The 27,995-nt window shown below is 41.4% G+C and overlaps 1 protein-coding gene across 5 annotated transcripts in view; it reads right to left on the bottom strand.

Moving 5' to 3' along the window:
* SLC44A5 (solute carrier family 44 member 5) overlaps positions 1-27,995 on the bottom strand; it is a 1,500,346-nt gene that overhangs the window by 37,320 nt on the left and 1,435,031 nt on the right. For all 5 annotated transcript variants that reach the window (XM_069641896.1, XM_069641897.1, XM_069641899.1 and 2 more), the window contains one exon: positions 5,574-5,662. In XM_069641896.1, the coding sequence (XP_069497997.1) occupies positions 5,574-5,662 (89 nt within the window). The remainder of the gene's footprint in view (positions 1-5,573; positions 5,663-27,995) is intronic.

Raw genomic sequence — 27,995 nt, 5'->3', positions numbered from 1 at the left:
CCACTGAAAGCAAGCACACACAAATGAAGCGCCAGCAAAGAGCACATAATGCAGCAATGAGGCGCTGTAGAGTCTGTGTGCTTGGAATCTGTGTGGTCACAGGAGTGTACCGGAGGAGAAGCCCCCTGCTCAATTCCAGCTGCTGGTGCTCGTGGCAGCCACGTGCAGACACTGCACCACTGAGACATTGTAGAATCTGTTTGTCTGGAGTCTACATGGTCCCTTGAATGTGCCTCTGGTGGTGCCTGCTGCTTGGTACAAGCTGCTGGTGCTCAGCCAGACAAGCACAAATACAGCAGATTACACAGTGATGCTGGATGATGAGGAACACTATGCATTCCTTCTGGTAATCTTCCTCACTAATTGATTAATTTGTAAAGTGTTTCCCCCCAACAGAGCCAAACATGTATATGATCCTTGGTGGAGCACAGCAAACGTAGGATCTAACCTAATAGTGAGATATAACTTGCAGAGCATGCTTGAGTCTGAGCCTGACCAGGCAGAGCTCTTACATGTCTCTAGCGTCTACCCCTCCCTCAAGGTCAATTATATTCTGGGACTAAAGAAATGAATCCTTCCACAAAATTAATTAGAGGTTATCAATCTAATATCACTGATTTCTATGGCAACCATGTGCCAGACGAGCAGCTATCCCCTTTAAAGGAAGACTGCTTGTTTTTATCGCAACACTCGATCCATCAGAAGAAGAGTTGTGCCGTTCTACTCAAATTATTCCTAGCAATTTTGACGCAGCAGATAAGAAACCTGAAGATAATTTAGAACTTTAAATAATTTGGTGTTTTGCCGTCACTATCTAAAAATAATTCTCCATGCATCTCGGATACCGCAAGAGCAATGTTTGCAGCCCTACAACTTTAGCTCTTTCCACTTTCTGAGAATTGCACCTAGTCTTGAAATCATTTGTTAAGTTTCATGAACAGATGGCGAAGGAATTCAACAATAGGGTAGGAATATGGCTTTGGTCATTAGTATCTGGAACCAACTGATTTTTGCAAAAAATAACAGAGTTTAACATTAATTTGGACTATCCTCATAATGGCTTGGGAAAAGTTACAATGGCCTCCCCTGTACATCATTTTCCTTTCCCATGTTTGTTGTCTCTGAAAATCAAGGAAGATAATCTTTATAAAAGATAATTATACCCCTATGCTTATTAACTCAAAGATGAGCCCGGAGGAGCCTAAGGAGTAGCTAACCGCTCAACTTTAAAAAATGAAAAGGAGGTCCTGTGAGAACTCAGCTCATCCACCCCAAAAAATCTAAAAGAAAAAAAAATCTAAGAAGGCACAAGCCCAGAAAAATGCTCTCAAAGATGCTCATTGGCTGTTCGGGTGGAAGGTACCAATGGCAATACTTTGGTTGATAGTCTAGGAGGGTCTTTTGAGTTAACAATGAACCTGAAAGAAGACAAAGCACTAAACAATCAAAAGAGCCAAAGAAATCCAAAGACAAGACTCAAGTGACCTCCTAAATATTTGGTGAGTGAAGCCTGCTTGTAAAAGGTTGCGCCCTATACCTGCTGGAGAATGGCTGACACACCATTCTATCAGCAACCACATATCAGAAAATTCAATTTTAGAAAGTGGCTTGATAGCACTATCAGTGGCTTCTAATGTCAATGCAGTAGGCAACAATGTATGGAGGGATGTGTGTGGGCATCTGAGTCCTCCACTCACAACCTTCAGAATGATAGAACATGGATTCCTTAATAGGAGGATCATCCAAAAGGCAATAATTCAGTATCCATGCTCTCCTTGACTGAATTAATGATGGAAGACAGCTTAAGACTGGCTGAAAAGCCATTAAACAGAGCCTGTGTTTAATCTGTTATTCATGCCATCCCTGTATTGTGAATTATTACTACTAAAGACATTAGGCAAATTGAATTTGTCGATTTTAAAAATCTGAAGAGTGTACAAGTTTATTTTACAACTTTTTTGGTATCTCAAATGAAAAATGATAATATAGACAATTTTCGTGCTTTGGTATTTTTTGATCTCAGAAGGAAAAACATCTTCATGGGATTATAATAAAACATTAAAGTGTTGGACATCCTTAAAATGATAATGTACTTGTTTACTGTGACAAAGATATCTTTGCTAGCAGAATAGTCAAAGTTAGCTCTACTAGGGAGTCACAACCCACAATGAGAAAGAATTTTTGTGCCAAGGTTCTCGGAATAACATTTTAGCTGTAACATATGTTTGTAAGAATTAATCTAACCTAGCTAAGAAGGGCCTATTAATTATCATTTGTGTAGCCCATGGGTGATTGGAAAAGGACAAACTGGCATTAACCTTTTCCTCAGGTTTGGACCAATGGGTCTCCTTTCATCCAGACGCTTTATCTATCTGTGGTAATGATTTGAATGCAAGATGTCCAGATAGTAATGCTTATAATGAATAAACTAAACAACATTTTGGGCATTTTCTGAAAGTCACTCTGCTACAACAGTCTAACAATTTAAATGGTTGTTTCTGGGTGGAGGTTTTTAATGACTCGAGACTTGTTATGCTAAATAACGGAACCCGTGGGGATATGCCTGGCAATGATTTTATATTTGATGCTAGAACAAGGTCCACAATTGACTATTATTTTGTCAGTCTAATATTTTGAATTATAAAAAAAGTACAGGTGAAAAGAAATGACCATGCTTCCTTATCTCTATCTATGAGATGCTGGTTCAAGCCAAAGAGTACTGGACAACAGTTAGGGGCCATGCAGACTAAGCCCCAAGGGAATGGAATAATTTGGAATCTAAAGAATGTTTCTTCTTTTTCCCGATTTATGCAGGAACAATACAAGGATGTCTGTCAGCAGGGGTTTAGTACAAGAGGGCCTAGTGACATTCAAAGGTTTGCGTTTCAAATAATTCAGTGCAATTTACCACCCTTCAAACACAAGAATTATGAGTTCAGGAGCCGAAGTCCAGCAGCGTGGGTCCTATTATTAATAAAAGAAGAAGCAGGTAAAAAGGGATTAATGTATTGCCTTATAACCCAGATCTTCCTTGAAGAATATGCTGACTTTAAAATAAAGAAGAAAAAAAGATTATTAAAATTGGTCAAAATATTATAAAGTAGCAAGTATTAGCATTGAGTGTAAACATTGGCATATATACTATAACCAGAAAGGATATTTTGTCGATTTTGGACTATAATTAACAGGGGAAATGATAAAGGCAGCCCAGATCCAATTAGTACTATTAATGACTTGGCAGTCTTTTAAAACAAATCTTGTTCAGGCCAATAGCTGCATAAAATGTATAGTTAATTCTTTAGCTTCTGGCCTTGAGGCAAATGTACAATTACATGAAAATGACATTGTAGAAGTGATTACACATATGAAATTATCTTGGGCACCTGGTCTAGATGGAATACCTTATATTGCAATCAGCGACAGTCATAAATTTTGGGCTCATACCTCGCTCATTTATTTAACCTCATAGTGAAGACTGGGTTATACCTTGCTCTTGGTGAGAGGCTTTTTTGATCCCAATCTTTACACATTTTGACTGTGGAGATCTACAAGCGCTTTACTGGATGGAGTCAGCAAATAGGCGAGTACCAGTAAAAACGTTTTCAATTATAAAATAGGATTTACAGAAGCATGTCTAATCTCCAAAATGTATTGATTCTTAACAGCCTGAGTAAAAATGCATTACGGAAAGGTCGACCTCAGTTATGTGTAGCCTACATTGATCTTTCTCCTGCATTCGATTCAGTGGGCCTAATTACCAGGCCATTCCGAGTTTGGAAGGCCCGGTAATTCCTCCCTCCAAGGACCCGGACCCGGTCCTTCCCCATTCCCATTTCAGCCCCCATAGGGCTGAATGGGAATGGGAGAGGGAGCAAACAACGGACCATTACGAGTTGGCCCGTTGTTTGCTCCCTCTTCCCCTCACGGGACCCGGTAAGCATGCCTGGTTTGACCAGGTGTTGCTTCCTGGGTCCCGCGAGTGGACCTCGTAATGAGGCGATACGGGGTAAATGGCACCGGCACTTCTTACGGCGCCGGTTACCTCGTACCGCCAGGGTCGTAATGAGGCCCAGTGTGTTGGGTTTGCTTATGGAAGAAAATGGCTAATGCAGGTCTGATAAGAATGTTTTAAATCATTAATTTACACGAGAATACAATAGCAAAGAATGGATGAAAAACAGCCCTCAATTGATAACATCCCTGTAATGAAAAGGCTGAAACAAGGGTATATTTTAGTCTCTTTGTATTTTAAATGTCTTTGATAAACACATATCATTCTTTGACAAAAGCTCAATTTGTACCACCTAAAATAGGAACAACACACTTGGCTTGAACCTTGAACATTTCATACAATCACACGGAAAGGGGTCTTCAAGCGTCGTTAAAAGCTTTTCCTAACTTTGATTTAAATAAACACAACTAATAATATAGGAAAACGCAAGGTTATGACGTTTAAAAGAGGCAGAAAAAATAGATAAGTGGACCATGGGCAGTCCTCCTGTAGAGGTGGTCAATGCATATAAATATTTAGGTTTGGAAATTAACCATAATGCATCAATTAGACACCTCTTGTTTAAAAGAATGAATAGAGGAGTTTTCCTTGCTCCAATGTTCAAAAGCACACAGGTATTTCACTAATTCTGATGATCACTTGCCATAAGCAAAAATGGATTCCTATGCTTCTACATGATTTGAAAGTGCTTTGAGATATTGTGGAAGGCTACCACAACAAAAAGAGGGAAATAATGATGCTCAGTATTAGGTGCTCTTAAATGTACTCCAATGGCATTAATCAGGAGTGAAATAGTGTTAATTTCATGAAATAACATATTAAATACATGAGAGGTCTTTCTAAAGGAAAATGTGTTATTTGTAGTGGGAATTATCCTCGGACATGTAGGCACCCTACTAAGCCAATTAGAGTGACAGATTCTCTGATTATTAAGCTTGAAAATTGGTTTACTCAACTTTTGAACTGTTAGAAGAGAAAGGTGAAGCTCTATGACTGCATCCAACGAAGGAATATTTAAACTATTTGCAAAGTAGCGCTTATCCGCCAGCTAACTTGGCTCCATCTCTGGTCCTGGTAAAGATATGACAGTGTTTATGCTTCATTGCCTGCAAATAATTCTTCCTATTCAATCACTGATTCATCTGATGATGAAGAACAAAAAGATCCAGAATATCATTTTCCTCTATGAATGCCACTCAACCTAGGACTAAGTCTGACAGGACCCCAGAAAGCCACCAGCAACAGCCTTCTAACCTTTTCAATATCAAGCTCGCAAAGGGTAAACACTTGGTTGAAACCACTACTTCAAACCTAATCCCAGCAAGGGTCCATGAAAACATGTATCCTGTCTCTGACAGAAAAAACAGGTGGAGTAACAGGTGGGTTCCTTCCTTATGCACATGAGACTGGACGCAGAGGAGTCTCACAAGAGGCAGAAAGATAATGGAATCATTCCTCTAGTGAAGGTACATACCTCATTTAGTAAGACTTGGAATGAGGAATTCATCTGTATGTTACTGACCCTTTACCTGTGTTTTATGAATGTAAATTGCACCCTTACCAATAGAGGCACCCAGTAATAGTTAAGGTCTGGTGTTTCTTGTGAGATAACTGGTATTCTCTTCGTGAAGAAAAAGAATGCTAGAACACCTGTGTAAAAATATGAAAATCAGCATTATTTATGAAAATTAAGGTTGTTAATAATACAAAAAAATACATTAAATTATAAAGTATATATGAAAGTTAACATTGCAAGGTAATGACCAGTAAGTGTCATGAATCTCGTGAGTAGTATCGGAAACGTATAGAAGACGAATATCACTAGATAACGACAACTAGTTGCTAGTAGAGAATGCACTTATATTTTTACACATTTTTCTCAAGATTTCATATAAACATATAGTAGGGCTTACTATAGAGGACTCGTACATTCTAGGTGGCAACTATTCCGCCCCATAAATGTCCTTCAGTCAAATTCGACTGTATCGGTCCTTAATACGGTTAGAACAGTCCTGGAAGCTTTAGAACGCACATTAAATATAATTATCACCTGGGGGAGTGATGTGTCACTCGCCCATTGGCCATTTTACGGACTATACCAGCCGGTATGACTCATAAAACCCATTATATCCCGGAAATTGGCCAATAAGGAAGAGCTGCATGCTCGCAGTATGGCTGTTGGCACGGTGCTCCCAAGATGAGAGGGAGCAATGTGCTGACCGCCTAATTGCATGCAGGACTCTAAGTGAAGTGCTCCCTGTCATCACAGCGCTCCCATTGCACTCTGACCTTTAATTCAGTCTTCAGGGCACATAACTCCCAATATAGCCTTCAGCCTAGGACTATAAAACTCAATTATAAATTATTATTCCTTGATGGTGTTTTAATGTGAAACAGAGTTCTAAAGAGGAAATAATATTCAATAAGCAAAGCATGCAAAAACACAGAGCAAGCAAGACCTAGTGACAGCAATGGACAGTGAAGCACGATTTCCCTCTGAAATTCGACTTTTTATTTTTAACAGATTTTTTTTTAATAGGTTACCTTGCACCCAATTTGCTTGCGCAATTCCAAATATTCAAAAGAATTCTATTATTTGTTGATACCATAACAGATGTCCTTTTTCTATAGAGAAAGATGGTTGCACTAACTTTTGTGGAAATTCCGCTGTAACTAATTGCTTCTGGTTTTGCCAACCAAAAGAACTGACAGCATATTTACAATGGTTCAATAGTTAGGGGTGAAAAGTATTACTTAAGAGTATAAAGATATAACATGTATTATAATCATCATCATCAGCTTTATTCAGAAATACAGCATTTCTATAAAGCACATTTCACACATAAGAGACAAAAGAAATGAAAAATTACGTTGCATAAAAGGGGGAATAATTATACAAAGATAAATCATAAAAGCCATGCAAAGTGTATTACAATAAAGTGCATGCAAATACTCTATTGCGGGTAAATTATTCGTTATGCCTCATCAAACGGATATGTTCTGCTGTACCATGCTGAGTCCAAATAGTTTAAAACTGCCAAAGTTAGGCAAGGGTTGCACCCATATTTTATGAATACCAAGGCATCAAGGGAACTAAATATCCCATACTGCACTATATCATAATCTTTTCAGTGCTGTGCAGTACAGTGGGCACATCAGCAGAAGGTGCCTCTCGGTTTCCTCAAAAACGTTTACAAAAATGGCATTTTTTCAAGGTATACAGGAACCATTTTGCAGTGTTTGACGCAACAATGAGGGTGTTTGAACTGAACTTAAGAAAAAACATTCTGTTCCATGGGTCACCAAGCCATTCGGCAAGGTTGTAGGAGTCCTGTCTTTTTTTATTTTGATTAAATGTATACAATTATGCAGGTAATTTCAGCTCCAATCAGATTCCTCTTTCATAAACTCCATACCATTTGGCCATGCACCGAAGACTCTATGCCCTGGCCACAACCACTGCAGCATATCACACTCATATGCCATGCACCCAAGAGTCTATGCCCTGACCACAACCACTGCAGCATATCACACTCATATGCCATGCACCCAAGAGTCTATGCCCTGACCACAACCACTGCAGCATATCACACTCATATGCCATGCACCCAAGAGTCTATGCCCTGACCACAAGCACCACAGCATATCACACTCATATGCCATGCACCCAAGAGTCTATGCCCTGACCACAACCACTGCAGCATATCACACTCATATGCCATGCACCCAAGAGTCTATGCCCTGACCACAAGCACCGCAGCATATCACACTCATAGTGGCTTATAACTTTGGGTCAAATTTTTTTTTATAAGGAACAATGTTATAAGCCAGTATGGGTGTGATATGCTGCGATGGTTGTATTTACTATTTGGTTTAGTAAAGGGAGTCCATGTTTTTCTTGTTGATTTCTGTGATAAAAGAAAATAGCATTTTAGTATTTTATAAAGACTTATTACATTGTACAATCAACATTTTCTTCTTTTTTTTACCCTCATATTTAGTAGATGACAAACCAGAGTACTGTGCAATTTGCTCAGTTTCTCTGTTTGTTGCTAAAATCATTGGGTCTCTGGGAGAAATAAAATCCATGGTAGATTAAAAAAAAACCTTTTTCTGTTATGCTACAGTTTATTTTTTTGTTTGTTTTCAGTGTTTACTTGTTGTTTCTGGCTAATGCTTTATACATTGGATTGTTCTGGTTTTTGGGAGCAGTAAGATATTAGGTATTTGTTTGGATATTGTAAAATTTTGGAGCAGTTAGATACCAGTAGGCGTATTCTAACTGTTTATTTTTTTATATAATTTCGTGGTATTGATTTATCTGTTTAGATATTTCTAAATTTTGGGACAGTTAGATACCAATTGGCGTATTCTAACTGTCTATTTCTTTCTCTATTTGAGTGGTATTAATTTATCTGATTAGTTGTTGTAGCATCTTTGGGCAGTTAGATAGCTTTTGGAATATTGTGACAGTTTATATTTTTTTACTTCCAGTGTACTTAAGGTTTAAGTACAGTTTAGTTATCAAATTTTGGTTTTAAGAACATTAAATAAGCGTTTGTAAGATTTGCTGGTAATCTCTGCTTTAGAGTAATGGTACTATCATTACATTCAAACCATCCACATTTCATTTTTATATATGCAGTGTAGTGCCCTGAATTGGTTGTGGCTCCTATTGTTGTGAAGGTTTCCCTACCAAGTGATATTTGACCATGTGTGAATCCAGTCAGCTTGCAGTTGTTTTTGGTACCATCTGCATTGTAACATAGAAGCATTAGTATTACGTATTTACTATGTGTTTGCATTACTAACGTGGAGCGATTATCTGAATTGCAGGTCGCACATAATCTACCATGGTTTGCATTTTGTACAAGTTGCTGAAATGGAACGGAGTCACAATTAGGTATTGATATGTACACAAAGCGTTCATTGGGGATTTGTTCTTGTGTCACATTGTTGCAGAGAGTGCATGTATGTTTCCACATGTATGAAATCTGGAAGATTTCATTTATAGGTATGTTTTTGTTTTCCAGTACTAATAGTAAGTACATTAGAAATTCTTGTGGATCTTCCTGTGAGTTTATAGTGAATTTCACCATTCCACAACAGTAGCCCAATTGTTGTCTTATTCCATAAACACTATACGTGTTGTCAGGCTTGTTTGCTGCATTTCTGTGAAGTACTAACATTTGCAAACACAATGGGTCTGTATTGTGTAAGTAAATGTTCTCAACAATTGGTGGTAATTGAAACAGAATATTCATTGCTACATTTGCATAGCAACTTACAGCAACTATATTTGAGAGTTTAAATGGACCAGGTAGTTCTGTATCTGACTGCTTTTTTTGGAGTTTGTCTTCCTTCTTTGAAGAAGTACCTGGTTTACTTTCCCTAATTGATTCTTTTTTGCTTGTGGCACTTGATGAAGTATTACTTTCTTTTACTCTCTTTGGAGGATTTGCAGTGACATCTGTTTGATTTATTTTTCTTTTATAATGTTTTACTTTTTGTGGAACAGAATATGTGTTTAGATGGGGAGTATATAGTGAACGAAGTCTATTGTATTCTAAAATGCAAGGAATATCAGCGTTTATTTTACTTGCATCAAAGTTGATTAGAAATAGACCGTCAAGTGTACGTAAGCGTGATAGTTCTAAGTAGCTCATGCCTTCTTTAAAGACTGTGTTACCAATGTCTATCATTGCTTTGTCTAGGGTAAGACCTTGTGATTTATGAATGGTGACTGCGTATGCAAGTTAAAGAAAATTGTTCTCTGCGTACATACATGTCTTTGAAGAGAAGGAATCGAGCTGTTGAGCGTCCTATTCTTTTTACTTCTGAAAGTTTGTCAAAGAGAATATTGACAAACTAAATTTTGTTGTCACGTGGGTATGTTTGAAAGCCAACAACTGTACCCAGTGCTCCATTAACTAGTCCTTGGTCCACGTCAAGGTTACGTTTCAGCATTACTCTGCAATTTAAGGATACTTTTAATATCTTTTCCAAGCCTGCTGTGTTTGAGATTGATTTTTCTAAACTATTTAGTCTTGTTGTGGCTTGGTCACAAATGGGTAGTGTCATTCCATGTACATCTAGTTTGTCTGTGGCGCTAATTTCCATTATTGGTTGCATTTCTTTACTTAACATTATTTCATTGAATTTGAAACAGCTTGCAAGAGTTGCCATTAAGGCCATAAAATTGACATTTTTGTGGGCTAATTGTTCCATAACATCTGTACAACATGCATTATCACCATAATGTGCATGAATGTGCCGGGTTTTCAATATTGCTTCTGCTTCTTTAGAAAGTATACCAACTCTGATACTTTTTAAGATGTTGGAATAAGTGAGATCTGCATATTGGCGCATGTTTTCTGTTAATTCTCTGCATTGGAAATGTTGCCAAAGGTTGACATTTCCAATGCTGCCAACAGTTTTACGGCAGAGTTTGTGTCCTAATCTTTTAAAAATAGGTTCACCTTTTACTGGTATCAATTGAAGAAGATCTCCGAAAACAATAATGTGTTTTCCTGCAAAGAGCTCTTCATAGTTTGTTTTGAGTACTTCTTGTAATCTGAGGTGAATCAAAGGCAACATTAGGTTGGACACCATGCTCACTTCATCTATTAGTAGCATTTTCATTTGTTTCAATACTCTGCGTAGTTCCATTGCAGCATCTGCAGAAAGTGTGTAATAATCTAATTTGTTTTGGTGTTCTACTGGCAGGAGTAGTAATCGGTGTAAAGTGACACCACCTATGTTGTAGACAGCTAAACCTGTGGGGGCAGTGACAACAGCTGACAGTTTGTTGTTTGTCAATTGTTGAAGGAACGTACTGATGATTTTGATTAGGAATGTTTTGCCAGAACCAGCTTCACCACTGACATACAATAGTATAGGTTTGTAATTTTGACAGGTGCATTCTTTGTTTTCATGTTGTACACCATGTGCAATTTCTTTTGTTACTTCTTGAAAAATGCTACGTTGCTCATTGTTTAGCTTTGATTGTAGTATAGTTAAGTCTTCTTTATCTTCATACTGACACGTGGTGTTTTCTACTTCTATCATGGCTAATTCTGCCTCATTTGTTATTAGTGGGTCTCCCAGTGGTTCTTGGCTTCCTGTGACAGAAGGTTGACTACTGTCAGGAGTGTCCTTATCTAGTTGGGCCTGGAGTTCTTCTTCGTGTTGCTGTTCATTGTGCAACATTGTTTTGTACTGTGCAAAGTTTACATCAGTTATACTGCTTTCATTTGCTATGAAAGCGTCTTCATATGAGTCATAGTTATCTGGTATTTCTTCTTCTTTTCTCCATGGTTTAAAGAGTTGTAGCAGGGACATGTAATATACTTCTTTATGTTGAGGAGTCTTTAATGACAATTTGATATGATTAATTAAATTTGGTTTGGTGAGTTTTACTAATCTGCCTTCACAGTTTTTCACTTTGTATTTTCGGTTTTGTTCATCAGGTTTTATATTATTTTTGTATGTGTAGTTTTGGGCTATGTGGTATAGACACATGGTTTCCAAAGTGGTACTCCTGTTTGGGTAGTATGTGTCCAATAAATTGTTTTTTAAAATGTCTTGGCTGTTGGGATCATGTTTTGCTATTGTTTCTATATCTTTCTATGATTTTAGAACTCTTTTTCTAGATTTAGCTGGACCAACACTTAGCCATACTATATTTTCAGATTTACCATACAATGCAGTACCGGTAATCGATCAGCTGCTTCATAGGATCCACATACTCTATGGGACAGCTTTTTTTATGCCCAAGCTGTATAGTTTCTGAGACACTGTTTTCTCTGATGACAGGTCATTCCAGAGGTCTTGGAGCTCTGTCTTTTCTGTGACATATCGTGAAACTGCAGTAGAATTGTCTGCAATGTACTGCACATCTATGTTTGCATTCCATAAGTAATCATTGATATATTTTTCTTCTTATTTTCTTTTTATGCAATATGTATTTTTAGGTGACTTACCTTTAACACTATGTCTAACAGAAGACATGAGGTTGTTCACTTGACCTGTATTTGTAACTGGTCTAGGGAAACCAAATCGGCATTTGGTGTAGTATTTCCCTTTGTTTTTGTATTTGTGACAACAGCATTTGCCACATTTGTGTCTTTGGAATTGTAAAGTTTTTGCATGAAGATCACTATTTGTGGATTCTGATGGAATTTCACAAGTGACATATTGTTCAATAAACTGTAAAACAGTGGCATCACTGTCTTGACCAAATTTAGGAGCATCTTTAATCAATAAAAGCATGTGGACATGTGGTGCTCCTCTGGCTTGGTATTCTTTTCTCCAAAAGAAGTGTTGCACTTCTCCAAGGGGAGGAAGAGTTTTATTACAAATAAAATGTAGCATAGCAATGAAGCGATGGTGAAAATATCTTGAAACATTAACAGGATCCTGAGAACAAAGTTCTCCAGGTGTTAGTATATCTATGTTTGTTTTGTTTTCATTTGATATGCGTAGGAAAGCATGTAAATCTTCCCATGCATATTCTGCACAACTTAATGTAACGAACCAAGTGGGTGGGCCAAGGTTTGTGATCATACAACGTACATCTCCATGACATCGAAACCAGCACTCTTCAGTACCAAGCATATATGCTAATAGATTTGTAAGATTTGCTTGTAAAACCTCATCTTTTTATTGAACTTTTTGTAATAATTGTGTAGCTGTCATATTTTGAAAGTGTGATCCTGATTTTAATATGTGTGCAACTCCGTAACATAAAGTTGCTAGTTCACTTTCAAAGAGTAGGTGGAATATGTGTTCCACATTTTGTCGAAATCTGGGACCTTCAAAATACATTTGTAATGAGCAATATTCTGATGCTGATATTTGAATAGGTCTATCATCATATCTTCCTCCTTTGCCAGTAGAAAAGAGTAGAGGAAAAGCACATGCTTCTATACTTTTTTCCCATATGCTGATTGGTGATCCTTTTGTTTGACGCATATGTTACGTTTCCAGTGCATCTTCTATGGTGTCATTAAAGTGCAATGGATGAATTGTATAATGGTCTAAAGTGTTTGATATTGTAGCAGGATCTATGAGCTCAAATTGACCATCTTCTTGTGTCTCTTGAATTATTTCAGTTGTATCTTTCAAGTTTTCTTCAATATTAATTTCTTTGTAATATTCATTATTCTCTTTAAGATATTGCAGGGCTTCTCTAACTTTATGTAAATCTACCAGTTGTTGCCAAATTCTTTTGTCTTTTGTAGGTACTCCATTTACCAAGATAATTAAAGATTCTTGCATTGGACGTTGCACTCCTAGAGTGTGCACATTTTCTTTCAGATCTAATGGTAAATACACTACTGTTCCACGAATACCTTTCACTAATCCAGAGGGAGGTAATTTTGCAGTTTTTGGTTGAAGGCGTATTATTGCTTGAAATGGGTGCACTGTTTGAATTATGATGCTCTCATATAAATTAAGTTGTTGAAGGGGTTTTGGTAGTGGATATAATTCCAGGTTATTTGTGATAGCACGTGAAGGAGTTTGGTTGTTGTCAAGTTTTGTAGTGCAGTTACTGCAAAGTATTATGGGGTCAGTTATTTCGTATGTGTTTTCTGCTATAAGGTAGAGAGCTAATTCAAACCATTTAGAATCTTCATTGTCTTCTATTTTGTATGATAGGTCTACAGTTTTTGTGTTACTTTTATAAAAAGTTCATGCGGCAACATACACACACGTGGTTTGGTACTTCAGCTGAAGTACTTTCAAATTTTAGTATTTCTTTTTTGTATGTGTGTAGTGAAAGGTTGCATTGTGCAGAATTGTTACGAAGTTGGTTTACAGCTAATTCATCTTGTAAGTGGGTTTCACTTCCAAAATATTTTGTCTGGGTATAGTCGATTTCTTCTAGTAGGTCTTTTGCTGTACCCTGTAGAAGAATGTTATTTAAATTGGCTAGTGCTAAAGCAGGACTTTTAGCATAGTACAGTTTATAAACTAGATATCTTAGACTTGCATGATGTGTTGATATCCTTTTGATATCATGGAAGGTTGTTTTGCAAGTAGGTCCTGTAATGCAGGCCAATGAATGTCCTTGTAGTCCTGTGTACTTGCGTACTGGACAAGCATCCATATTTTGCAGTAGTTTAATTTTGATTTTGTCTTTGCTTTTCACATATTGATTGAGGATTGGCGTAAAGACTTCACATTTTTTTTGGGAATGTTGCACATTGACGTGCATGGCCATTTGTACACTAGATGTTCTGATTCAGTTGAATGGAGGGGTAAATCTACGTTTTCAGGGCATATTTTTGTAAGGAGTACTTCTTGTTCCATTATGGTACTGTCTATCAACGCTTCTAAGATTACTTTCCTAGGATAGGTTGAAGTGTTGAACCTGGTTTCTCTCCTGTTTTTATAAGATTTTGAAGGACTTTGTGATGGAACATTTTGGCTAAAATACTTTTCTTGGTATGCTTACTTTGTACTATATCAAGATTTATAGAAGAAGTTTTATTTGTAGTGATAGTTGATTTTCTGTTAATTGTTTTTGGGTTGTTTTACTTTTTGATAGAGGAGGCAAAGTTGTTGTACTAGAAACTTCTTCTGTTTCACTACATGACTGTATTCGCTGTTGTGTTTCAACCTTTTTTTTACAAATTCTGCTATAGATGGATGTTTATGTTGGAGACTTTTCTTTTCATGTGCTCTACTTCTGCGTTCCTTTCTACGGAGATGCTTTTTGGTAGGCATTCTTTAGGGTGTGTTGAAAAAAATACAGAAGGTATGGGTTGGGGTGTTCTGCAATGCATGTGTGTTGTGTGCATGAGTGTTTGAGTAAGATGATAAAGATGTATGTAATGGTGTGTGATTGTGCATTGGGAAGTACAACTACTAGGGATGGGTATTCTTGAATTAATGTGTTACTAAACTGGGGTTCAGATGACAGAAAAAAGTAAGCCAGTGGTGTGGAGAAGTATACATAGCATACCTAAAGCTATACAATTAAAACAGTTGTTTGTTTTACAACATCTAAATTCTAGCAGCTGAATTGGGTAATTTGTGTGTCGAAAAATAGGAATTTGTGGGTCATTCTGCCAGTAAATCACTGTTTAAGACGGGGGGATTGTTGGTCAGAATGGTGCAGAATCTCTATTTTTAGGCACAGAAATAGCATGAATTAACCTTACAGTGTGTTTGAGTAATAATTCAAATATTATGGTAACATTCTACCTACTTTTTTTCTAAAATGAGCAGTTTGCTTCTTAGTTGTTCTTTGTACTTCAAATTCGGCTGCTTCTTTTCAGGAGAATGGTCTTCACTGCAATTGTAAAAGAAAGAAATTAGTAATTTGGTTTGTATATAGCACTGTTTTTAATTTAGAGATATATTTTTTAAATTGAAATGCTTAGCGCCTTCCTCAAAACCATTAAAACTATCTTAAGACTAACTGTAGGAAAGAAAATATCTTTACTATGGCTTGTGAAATTCATAATGTACCACTGTATACCACTATTCCTGTAACTAAGCTTTTCCACGTAATAGTGAGTCAATGTCATAGCCTGCTTTTCCACGTAATAGTGAGTCAATGTCATAGCCTGCTTGTCCTATATAAATGTAAGTAATTACATAAATTAAAAAAATTTAAACCATTCATGTGTTTGTACAAATATTATTGTTTGAGATTTGATCATAGAGTGTGCATGTAATTTTGTTTGATTATATGTAGTCTATATATTGTATTTCAAAAATGTTAGTTTAACATTATTTGCGTGTGTGTGTGTATGAAGAAATTAAACGGTATAAAGGTTTCTAAGTCACAGTTCATTTTAGGACAATGAAAAAATGATCGTAGATTCATTTTACAGATTATACAAGGTAAAAGTCGGTTAGAAAATGAGTTCATGTACTGTATAGAAAATATGCATACCTGTAGTTTGTGTTCATGCATATGGATATGGACGAAGCTGCAAGTAGAAATCTTGGAGACTTGCATAGTATTTCTCGTAGATCTTGCTTGCCAATGGTATGAGACTTGTACTCCGAGAGATTCACTGTACATTTGCAGTGCTGATCTATGATGATGTAGTTACATGTAGAGGTCTTGGATTTGATTGGTGGATGGTCATGTGATTTCTTAGCTACATCCAATGAGGGAATGGCACAGAGAGTGAAGTGGAAATGGTAGAAGGGCTATCCATGTTACGATACATTCGCGGCCATGGCGGTAGTTCTAGGACACCGCACATTACATCCGGGGATTTTGGGGTGGGAGGCATGCAAATGAGATTGAATGTAGCAAGGAATTGGTCAGTAAAGTTTAGTGAGTGTGTTGTGCTAGGAGAGGTTTTCTGAGATATTCTTTTTGCTGAGAGAAGAACAGATAGCTATGGCTGAGTGTTTACAGATTGTGTGGATTTTGGGAGACTCGTGGATACATTGGTTGAAGGTGCATGCAGAAAGCTGTGGAGTATCTATAGATCGTGTATTCGCACATGTGGAAGTGCACTGGCATGGAGTGTGTGGAATGAAGTGGTTGGACTTGCTACCTCTCTGTGCAACTTTGAAGATAGAGGGACATCCAGACATAATTGTAATTCATTGTGGAGGGAACAGTTTAGGACATGTATCTGGAATTTCTTTGCAATTTGCAATGAAAGAAGGACTTCAGAAGATCATGGACATGTTTCCAAACTCCAAAGTAATTTTTTCACGGATTGCTCAGAGACAAATGTGGCTTTGTTCTTTCTCATGTGGTCCACAAATGGAGAAAGCAAGGCGTAATGTTAATAAGGCTGTATGCTCCTTCCTAAGAGATTTTGGCATGTCCTCTTTTCACAATGAAAATATTATGTTTCGTAGTACATACATTTTTCGCAGAGATGGAGTCCATCTTACTTATGCTGGCAATCCGATTTTTCTGAGAAATGTACAAAAAGCATTGTGACCTTTTTTTAGAAATACAGCATCCATTTTGAAGTAGGTGTTAAGTATTTATAATTTGTGACATACAAACACCTCCCAAAGGCTCTTTTCAGAGTCACCACTTCCTCCCAGAGACAAATGCAATGGTTACAATAGGGTAGCACCCCCATTTTTTTTATGTTCGCGAACTGTCCGCAGACTTCAAGAAATACAAAGGGCCCTGCTTTATTTATCTTCAATTCTATTTTTTAACTGTGAAAGGCAGCTCTGAAAAGAGCCTTATTTTTTTTTTATTTTTGTTATTTTGTATTTTCTTTGGTTTTTTATACACAACACACTAGAAGAGGAGGGGAAAGGAGGGTAAAGGGGGGGACACCAACCACAGGGATAAGAAAGGGCGAGCTGAGAGAGGAAGATGTAGAGTGGGTTTCATTTGGGTAGTGAGCAGGTCTTCTCGTGCTGTGAGACGATAGTCTCAAAAGCACTCCGAAGTCGCTCCCCCCTGCAGAGTACTGTGTCACAGTACATACATACAACTGTGACCCTCAAAAGGTAAGGGTCATCAGAATTCTGTATGGCCTGTGAGGCAGCTTGAGGAAGACGCTGTCCCACAGAGGTGTTCCTTGTGGTGACAGGATCAGAAACGGAGGATGAAGAAGAGGCAATCAACCTACTACAATCTTCGCAAGGTACAACCTGGCGAATGGCCCCAGTGTGGAATGAGTTGAGGTGTCGCTTCACGGTAGTGGTCCCAAAGCTGTACGAACCATGCCTCCCAAGACTGAGTACCATTTTGCACTAACTGCAGGTGACACGGTTCGCACAAGCCTTAGGACCATTCCCATGAACGGTAAACAACCGCCACACCCAAGAATCACGCCGAGGGCAGGTAGTAGGGATTTCCTCTACCTCATTCTCGTCATCCTCTTCTTCCTCTTCTGTATCCTCACTCCTGTTCCCCTCTTCAGGCCCTTGGGGAGATGGTGGTGGTGGAGGGGGTGGGGGTGGTGCTGAGGCAGATGTAGCACCAGGTGGCAATAGTGGAGCCATGGATGCCATCGGCTTGGAGATGGAAATCTCAAAATCTGCAAAGTATGCAGCAAAATGCAGTGTGCTCTGTGGAATAGTGTAGGGGAGGACTGGTCCAAGAAGACCCCCCTCGCCTACGCTTTCTCCCCAGGTGAGGACTATGGGTCCTTTGGGCGTCCCCTCATGCCACCCGGGCCCAGGTGGTGGAGGGTTCACCCACTGGAGACATTGCCCGCACGTATTAATTGCCCACATGTATTAAAATTCAGCTAGGCCCAGAAACCATTTTGTCTAGTAAAGATGGTGTGAGCTCAGCACACTGTAGTACGGCCCCCACCCTTGGAGGGTTTCAGATTATCCTTGTTGCCGCAGCACCCTGGCAGATCCGCTGCGAGCACGTTCCCACGAACAAGACGGACATGAGCTAGCGTAATACACTAACATTGTAACAGTTCACCTCCCGCAGTGTATCATCGCTCCCAGCATGACCCGGCCAGCAGGCCTGGGCAATGAAAAGAACAGTAAGATAAGACATCAGGTGGCAGACAATCTCCATACATTAATGTTAAAACCACTCACAAAATATGCTTCCTTCCACATAATGCCTTATATTACAAGAACCTGTAAAATGTATAAAATATGAAAAAATATGCTTCCATGATATAAGTAATGGCGAGCCCACCCCATTTCAGTTGAGTGCTAATGATAAAGAAATGCACCAGGAATCTATTTGTTACGAGTGTCACTGGGAAACTTACACCCCATGGGCTCGCGCCATAACTGAACTAATGCTGCTAGAGGACACACGAAAGATGAATGTAACCACACTGAGGGCCCATGTGAAGGATGCACGAGAAGGCTTGTCATGTGTGCATGTCCAGGCCCCATATGTACCACCGCCGCCACGAATAGTGGCGGGTTACTTTCTATGTTCTCCACCAATCCTAATTCTACCTCACTTATTGCATATAAGTAAATGCTGTACTTATTAAAATATAATGTATGAATAAGGCGCTCAGACTGGGTATAATCGAGACACATCCAGCAAAGCTTGAAATGCATGTTTTGTATTGCTTACAATAAGTATTATAGAGTGTTCAAATGTTTGTGATGTTTTTACCTAAATCGGCAACACACGAGGGAGATACCTTTGTGAAATACGTGCAAGGCCATTCCCCCTCCCACCCTGCGAAGGCTGCCAAGGCATGAGAGCAGAGACCGCGCCGCGCTGCTTTACCTCCCCCAACCAGACTGGAGCCGCTTCAAAGACTTGTAACCCCCTCTGTAGCACCCAAGGCCGCCACCCGCCACCTGCATTATTTACAGCGCAGCAGTAAACCTCTGCCTGAACACACGCGCCCCCTCGTAAACCTCGCAACCCACCGGACCATCCTAGACTTATGGCCCTGTGCAATCAGGACACCCAACACTTTGACAACACACAGCGAAACATACATTACAACTTCTAACAAGGCAGTAAGACATGTACCGCCCGTCCCAGGCCCTGAAGCTTAGCCCCTCGACCTATGGCCCAGGTCAACAGGACACTGGTAACCATGTCCTGACGTATTACCTCCAGACCCCTTACAAGGTACATTCCTCCTGTGTTGCATTAACCTGTAGTATAACCTATTGGAAGATTTACTAAAGAAGATAATACTGAAACGAGTGAATGACTGCGGTGTGCATGGCCTAGGGCAAATAAGTCAGGAAAGGACATTCATCTCTGACATTGGCCGCGATGGCACGACAACACCAGCCGGATGAACTCCGCCACCCTGCCAGGCCCAGCCCAACCCACGAGGCTGACCAGTGACGTCTTCCAGCCAAAGCCAACCACATCACAGCAGCACCTATAGTTAGTCGTCGCCACCCAATCCCCTTGAACTTGTGCCCCCTATAGTATGTAGGTTCTTATGACGTTTTTTTGTAAATATATACGCCTGTCTTTGCTATTGTCAGACAGAGCGCTCTCGGAGTTTGCAGAAGTTCTTTGCATGCCCTATTCTGATTGATAAACTCCCATTTACGCTCACCCGCACTCTGTCTTGGCCTTATTCCCATCTTGGGAGAGTCCTTCATTGTCTCTCATTGCGGGGAGGATCGTGCTGTTTGGGGACGCTTGCCTTCAGTGGTGACCCCGATAGCGTGATATTATTTCTTCCTAAACTCGTTATAACCGTCCCCTTTTGGCACGAGAATCTCCGGTCGAAAAGGGATACGCACGGTGAGCCGGCTCCGGGAGGCTGCCCGCCAACGGCGACCGGTACACTAAGAAGTGCGCACTCATTAGAGAAAGGGTACGGGATCCCGGTTGAAAAATCCCCTTTGAGTACCGCTCGCCGGAGTCGGGGCTGACTGTTGAGCTGACGGCGACACTGCCTGGACGGACCCAGTTTCGGAGACTATCGGTTCAAGAAGGGCACGTGAGTACTGAGTGTGAGCGATCGTAAAGAGAGCGGGGAAAGAAGTGTAGGACTGGGAACGAAGAGGGGGTACGAAGATATACTAAATATCATTCTAAAATTTCCTTTCTTTTTCTTTGCATATGGCCATTAGGATTACGAGGTGAATAAGAGATAGAAGTGACGGGAACCTAGCTCCGAAAGGGGGTGGAAGGCGGCGCCGCATAGTGCTATATTGACTAGTGCTGGGAATATATGACGAAGTGAAATATAAGATAAAAGTGTTCAGCAAAAGGGGACACTGAGAATATATTAGTGATCGCTACTACTTCTTTCTTTTCTTTTTCTTTAAGGGTAGGGGGAGAATAAAAACCAAGATTAGCACGAACTTGGGAAGAACGTAAGAGAAAAGGGGGCCTACTAGGAGGGGGAGAGCAGGTTAAAACATATAAACATATGCATATGCGCATTCATCTATCTAAGTAAGACAGACAGGGACAGCCGGCTAGGGAGGAAAGGGAGGGCAGCGTGAAAGGTGTACTGAGTGTTACCAAGAGGTGTGTGCACCTCGTATGTGTCAGGGGACAATTTGAGGTTGCGAATGTGTAAAACGGCTATAAATGCATAATTGTCAAATGGTCATGGTAAGTGTGACCGGATGAAACTTTTTTGAAGGCAACGGTGATACAGTGACGTGAGTGGGTACTTTTTAATTTCCGGGTTGCTATTGTCAAAATAAATGATGTGTTGCTCTTGTATGTGTCCCCCAAAGAAAACAAAGTAGACATTGTGTACAGCCAGTTTTGTATTGTGCAGCCAAGGGAGGGAAAGCCCAACCGAGCATAACATTGAATGTGAAGTAGAACACGAAAAATAATATTGATACTACAATCACATTGGAGTTGCAGAGACACAGAGACACATAAGCACTAGGAGGGCACACAGAAATGGGGGCTGAAACACCCTTATCACATATTTGTAAAAGTCTTTCAGGGTACGCGGAGCGGATTAAGAAATATCACGACCAATGGGTAACTGAGTTGAAGGGAGAGGGGCTACCCCAGATATGGCCAGAGGGAGGGTCATTTGACAAAAGTGTTCTGGATATGGTGATGACATGCATTTTCTTGAAGTACCGAGGGAAGCAGCTGCAGAATAGGAGGGAAATATTAGATCTTTGGCGGTTATTTGAAGAAGTACCACCGCCTAAAGCGCCAGCACCAAATCCTGATCTCCCATCCACTACAGACAATCCACTGATGATACATAAAGATATCAAAGAAGTGCCAAGTGTAGCGCCACCAGTAGAAGTAATAAGCTTATATCCGATATTAAAGAAACCTGTACCTGCAGAAGGATACAGTGATCCAACGTATGTACCTCCCCCGACAACTACTACACCCCACCGGCCCACTGCACCCCCACCATATGAAAGTACAAGGGAGCGAGGCCAGGCGAGTACACAAAGGGGGGACATAGAGAAACTCACAGATGATTTACAGTCAAGACTCTCAATAGCAAAAGATGAGCTTTCAAGAATAAAAGACATGTGCGGACAAACAGCACTTAATGCGACTAGATCAGGGCGCACGTCTAGAGCGCCAGGCGAGACAAGAAGAGCTGAAGAGGGGTGGAAGAAAGGTGAGATACTGTTCAGAATTGAGGAAGAACCAACCCGAATAATTGAAATAGAGACACGTGAGGGAGATCCTGACAATGATGAAAGGCCTATGGGGGATAGAGAGGAATTACTATGCGACATAAGGGACGAGTTAGAAGAAAGTGACAGGTTGAGCATGGCTGTGGGAGGGGGAAGCGAAGGAGGGGATGGCACATGTTCAGTGAGAACACTGGACGACGAGTGGTCGGGACGACTAAGGAACAGAGTGGGAAACATGGCATCACTAGAAACATCAGCATCCAAATCGGGTCCAGGTGCTATACAGAAAGGAAAGCTACAGCTTCCATTGATACACAGAGGAGGAGGGAGACCTAACTATATCCCATGGGCACAAATGGACAAAGCTAACTTATTAAAGCTATTGCCCCCGTTATCAGGAGGGGCAAGTAAGTGGATATACGCCTTTGAAAAACATACTGCTGGGGTACCCCTAGCTGTAGGAGATGTGAAAAGTCTGCTCGTATCAGCGGTGGGCGATCAGGCTGAAAGAGTATGGGTTAAAGCCGGTTTCCCAGGAGTTACGTTAGATTGTGACCGCCATGATGGGGCCTCCTTCAACACAGTGCGGGCTAGGGTGTGGGACGCCCTGCGCGAAACATTCCCAGATACGCCGGACTTGCAGTCGGTGATGCAATGTACCATGAATGAGGGGGAGGAGGCTATGGATTACATTTTTCGGGTTCAAGAGATGTGGAGAGCGGAGACGGGCACGCCCTGGTATCAATCGACATCTTTATTCTACTTCATTATAAAAAGAGGGCTCCCCAAGGAAGTGCAGAAAGCCCTCGACAAGATTGCAGGCATTGAAGCGAAGGGATGGCCAGAAATACAAAGCATAATAATACACCATTGTAAAAGAATAAAGGAGAGGGAGAAGGAGGTGGCACAGAAAAGGTTGGCAGACGAGGCAAAGTTAGTACAGACAAAATTGGTGAAGGTCGCAGCAGCAGTAGCTGCACTCCCACACAGCAGGGAGGGAGACGATGAGGAGGAGGGGCCGATAGCAATACAAGGAAGGATGGCAGCTAATTGGGCGGGAGTAGGACAGCGGCAGTGGAATGAGCAAGAGCAAGGTGGAGGTCCGCAGTGGCAAGAGTGGACCCCTCGAGGGGGACGAGGTGGGTACAGGGGCCGAAGAGGAGGTGGAACGGGGTATGGGGGAATGGGAGGAAATGGATGGCAGGGCCCTAGAGGTGCACAAGGAAGTTGCTGGAACTGCGGGCGATGGGGCCACTATTCTAGAGAGTGCAGAAGCAGACCCAATAACGGGTTCCAAGAGGTAGAACAATATGGCCATCCCCACCCGGGAAGCCCATATGGCCTCCCAATGGGGCAACAACAATTAAGAAACCCAAGCCAAGGTAATGCCGGCCAGCAACAGGGACCCCAATATAGAACACAGAACCACCCACAAAACATGCAAAACAACGACAGTATGCAATACACACCAGGCAACCCTTTCGCGACAGCAGCAAACGGGGCCCCCGCACCAGCACCTTACAACGGCATGTCAGTGGTCTCAGGTAACGTATTCAATGAAGGGGGGGCGATGAGACACCCCGCATAGGACAGCCCACAGAGAACACTTGCGTGTCCAGTTCTATCTACCACCCACAGTGCAGCAGAGGAACCATTGGTAGGGGCGCAGATAGGAGACAGGCAATTTGTATTCATGGTTGATTCGGGAGCGGAGAAATCATGTGTCAGGGAGGGCCGGTTCCCGTTATCTAACAGGAAGTTAGAGACGCAGGGGTTCTCTGGGGCTGTAATTGAAGTTCCTTACACAGAAGTTTTAGATGTAACCGTAGGAGGCAAGACTGTAAAGGCACCCTTACTGTATTATGAACAGTCCCCTATAAATTTGTTGGGAAGGGACCTTATGAGTAAACTTAACATGACCATATCATTTACCGAAGGAGGAATAGTGTGTTCTACACCCGGGATATGCCCCTTGCGCGCAATGTTGGTAGTGCAAGCCTACACAACCACACAGGAAATCCGAGGGCTGCCACAAAATGAAGAGATGTTTATTGAAGGGCTAAAGACTTTGGCCCTTATAGTTCCAGAGCTAAAAAGCATGGATTGGAGGATCCCAGCAGAATTCCTCTTCCGCCCCATAGTGTGTCCAAATGCAGCACCAGGATCTGTGGTGTCGTTGGATTTGCACGCTGTGCAGGTATCAACGAAACGGATCGCTGTGATTGGAATGGACAGAGAAGGATGTGAGTGGCGCACCGTGCTGTGTACCAACGCCAACCTCGCCCTACGCGAGGTAACAGATGAGGATCTCTTTCTAGACACAGAAGCAGATGGTGAGATAGTAATGGAAATAGCGATGCCCTGCGACATTTTGATCCAAGCCAGAGAGATCCCCGCCCAATTGATGGCAGTGGTAGGAACACCACCGTCATTTTTTGATGACGACATGAGGTTAGTACCAAACAATTTATGGACAACAGGCCCCCATGATGTAAGGCTGTTGCATGGAATACAACCTGTGATAATAAAACTAAAACAAGGAGCTATCTTGCCCCGAGTTAAACAGTATCCATTGTCCCGTGAGGCTGAAGAAGGGATAAAAGAAACGATAAATGCACTACTAGTACAAGGGATAATAGTGCCTTCAAACTCACCATGTAACACATGTATTTATCCAATTAAAAAAGCGAAAGGGGGGTCTTGGAGGATGATACAGGACTTACGCCCCCTCAATGATGTAATACAGAAAGAGTTCCCTCTAGTCCCGAACCCTGCATCAATACTATGCAGTATCCCAAAAGCAGCATCACATTTTACAGTAGTGGACTTGAAAAACGCATTTTTCTCAATACCCCTGGCAGAAGAGAGTAGATATCTTACAGCGTTCACACTGGGGGGAAAAAGATATGAACACTGCAGACTGCCACAGGGATACTGTGAGAGCCCGAGCATATTCAACCGCATATTGCATGAAGACTTGGGAAACCTATCAGTAGAGAGTACGATTATTCAGTACGTAGATGATTTATTGGTGTGTGCACAAGACGAAGCAACATGTAGAAAAGATTCAACAACGCTCCTGACTTTACTGGCCAACAAAGGATACAAGGTAGACAAGGAGAAGCTACAGTATTGCCTGACTGAGGTCCTATACCTGGGACAGCTCATATCAAAGGATGGAAAGAGAATAATTCCCGACAGGGTGGAGGCAATAAGGTCAGTAGGAGAGCCCACGACAGTAAAGGACATGCAGAAATTTTTGGGGATGTGCAATTATTGCCGAGCATGGATACTAGACTATGCAGCATACACCAGGCCCCTCCTACAAGCACTAAAAGAAGCACAACAGGAGAATGGAAAAATAAAATGGTCAGAAGAAATGAGCATATCGTTTCAATCACTGAAAGAGCTAATTTCAAGCGCTCCAGTACTAGCAAACCCTGATTATGGACACGAATTTTACCTATTTTCCCATTGCAAAGGCACACTTATGACAGCAGTACTGACACAAAAAACATCCTTAGGACACAAGCCCCTGGCGTACTATAGTGGTACTTTGGATGCCGTGATGCAGGGTCATTTCGCGTGCGAACAATCGCTCGCAGCAGCCGCATTCGCAATTGAGAAAAGTGCCACAATAGTAATGGGATGCTCTGTGACATTGTTAGTGGAACACTCATTATTTGCAATACTTGAAAGATCGAAAAGCACACTGACCACACAGCGGGCAACAGCATATGAGATCATATTGTCCAGCGCCAACATCCACATAGTGAGATGTAAAACAGTGAACCCCGCCACATTCATTACAGAAGCGTGCACATTAGAGGATATGGAAAATTACGACTGCGCAACCCACACAGGAGAAGGAGGGGAAGACACAGTGGTGTGTGAAAACGCTCTCAGCGAGGGGGAAGTGTACTTTGTGGATGGGTCCGCATCAATTGATATGGACACGGGAGAAAAACACGTTGGCATGGCGGTAGTGAGATTAGAGGAAGGTGAGTTTGAAACATTAGTACAGTACCGCCTCCCGTTGCATTACTCTGCACAGGCAGCAGAACTGATTGCGCTCATAGAAGCACTACATGCAGCAAAAGGATGTGCAGTAACAATATACATAGACTCAGCTTACATGACGACAACAGTACATGGAGGTCTAGCAAGATGGGGCCGTAGGGGGTTCAGAAGGGCAGACGGAACACCAGTGCAGCATGCAGAATTGTTAAAAGAATTAATAGAGGCCCTACAAAACCCTACTGCTGTAGCAATAGTGAAGTGCCAGGCCCATACATCCAACACAGACGTTGTGTCTTTAGGGAACGCGGCAGCGGACGCTGCCGCCAAGGAGGCTTCCTATTTTCAGAAATACGACACAGGTGAGTTCATGATCAAGAACACAACAACCGAAGAACTGTCAGAAGGGTACAACATGATGTCCTTATCACAAATACTAGAATTGCAGGAAGGAGCTAGTGCAGAAGAAAAACTAACGTGGACGAAACGGGGATGTAGCCAATCAGGAACAGATTTAACAAGGGGGGTCCTGGGAGTCCCTCTGCCAGACATTAGTCCTGGTTACGAGGGACTTACCCAGAGTCTTTAGCTCACTATCTTTCACAGAGAAGAAATATCCCAAACATATCAGTCTTTGTCCTGCCCTGGGGCAGTCCAGCACCGAAATGCGAGGCAATTCTCCTCTGAACAAGAGTACCAACAGAAACCCCAGACACGTGTTTCGGTCTGGTTGGACCTCATCAGTAGGGTGGATCTGTGCCTCTCTAAGAATAGTGAGCAAGGGGTCCACGTCTGGATTCCCCTAGTAACTTAGGGTGAGACCCAAAGTTACTTAAATATGCAGATTTAACAAGGGGGGTCCTGGGAGTCCCTCTGCCAGACATTAGTCCTGGTTACGAGGGACTTACCCAGAGTCTTTAGCTCACTATCTTTCACAGAGAAGAAATATCCCAATCAGGAACAGACCTATTATGGCGGCAAAATAACTCAGGGAAAGTGGTAATGCCACTACAGTTACTAGAAGTAGCATTTCAACAGCTACACTTCCCTGCACACAATACCAAACAACACATCGCAGCAGAAATACAGGAAGAATGGTTCGTGCCCTGTCTCCAGGAGCATGTGTCTAGATTAGCACTGGAATGTACAACATGCCAAATATACAACTCAGGAATGACATTACGCACACTCCGGGGAACAATTCCAAAACCCATCGGCCCCTTCAGAGAACTACATATAGATTATGCAGACATGGGAGAAAGGTGTAATGGCGCGCGGTACATGATCGTGGTTGTGTGCCCATTTTCAAGGTGGGTGGAAGCAGGACCCTGTGCGCGACCTGATGCCAAAAGCGCCGCCAAGTTCCTAGTAAGGGAAGTGTTCCCGCGCTGGGGAATTTGTGACGTGATTCGCTCAGACAACGGCTCTCACTTTGTGAATGAACTCTTCAAGGAAGTGACCACATTACTGGGTATAAAACATAAATTATGTTCGATTTATCATCCCCAAAGTAATGGCGTAGTGGAAAAGATGAACGGCCTGTTAAAGGGCAGGTTATCAAAACTATGCTTCTCATTGAAGAAAAATTGGATTTACTGTCTACCCCTAGCGCTATTTGAACTCAGAAATCAGCCAAGCAAAGACCACCATTTGTCCCCGCACGAGATCGTGACTGGGAGACGAATGAACACAGCACACTCTCCACTGCGCGAACACTCAGATGCTCACAGAAGCGCCGCAATATTGGGAGATGAGTTCACAGACTATCTAAGAAAATTAACAAGGGCAGCGCGCGCAATATCAAAGCAACTCTCCCCACCCTTCACTAGAGAAGAGGGAAACATAACAGGACCTGTCACGGAACCAGAGCAACAGCTACAGCTGATGCCAGGGGACTCAATTTATGTCAGAAGCTTTGTACGTCGGTGGAATGCACCACGATTCCATGGTCCATACGAGGTAGTATTTT

The sequence above is a fragment of the Ambystoma mexicanum genome, chromosome 1q (genome assembly GCF_040938575.1).
Source record: "Ambystoma mexicanum isolate Mex_15411 chromosome 1q, UKY_AmexF1_1, whole genome shotgun sequence".
Taxonomy (NCBI): Eukaryota; Metazoa; Chordata; class Amphibia; order Caudata; family Ambystomatidae; genus Ambystoma; species Ambystoma mexicanum.
This window is presented reverse-complemented; position numbering and strand designations above follow the sequence as displayed.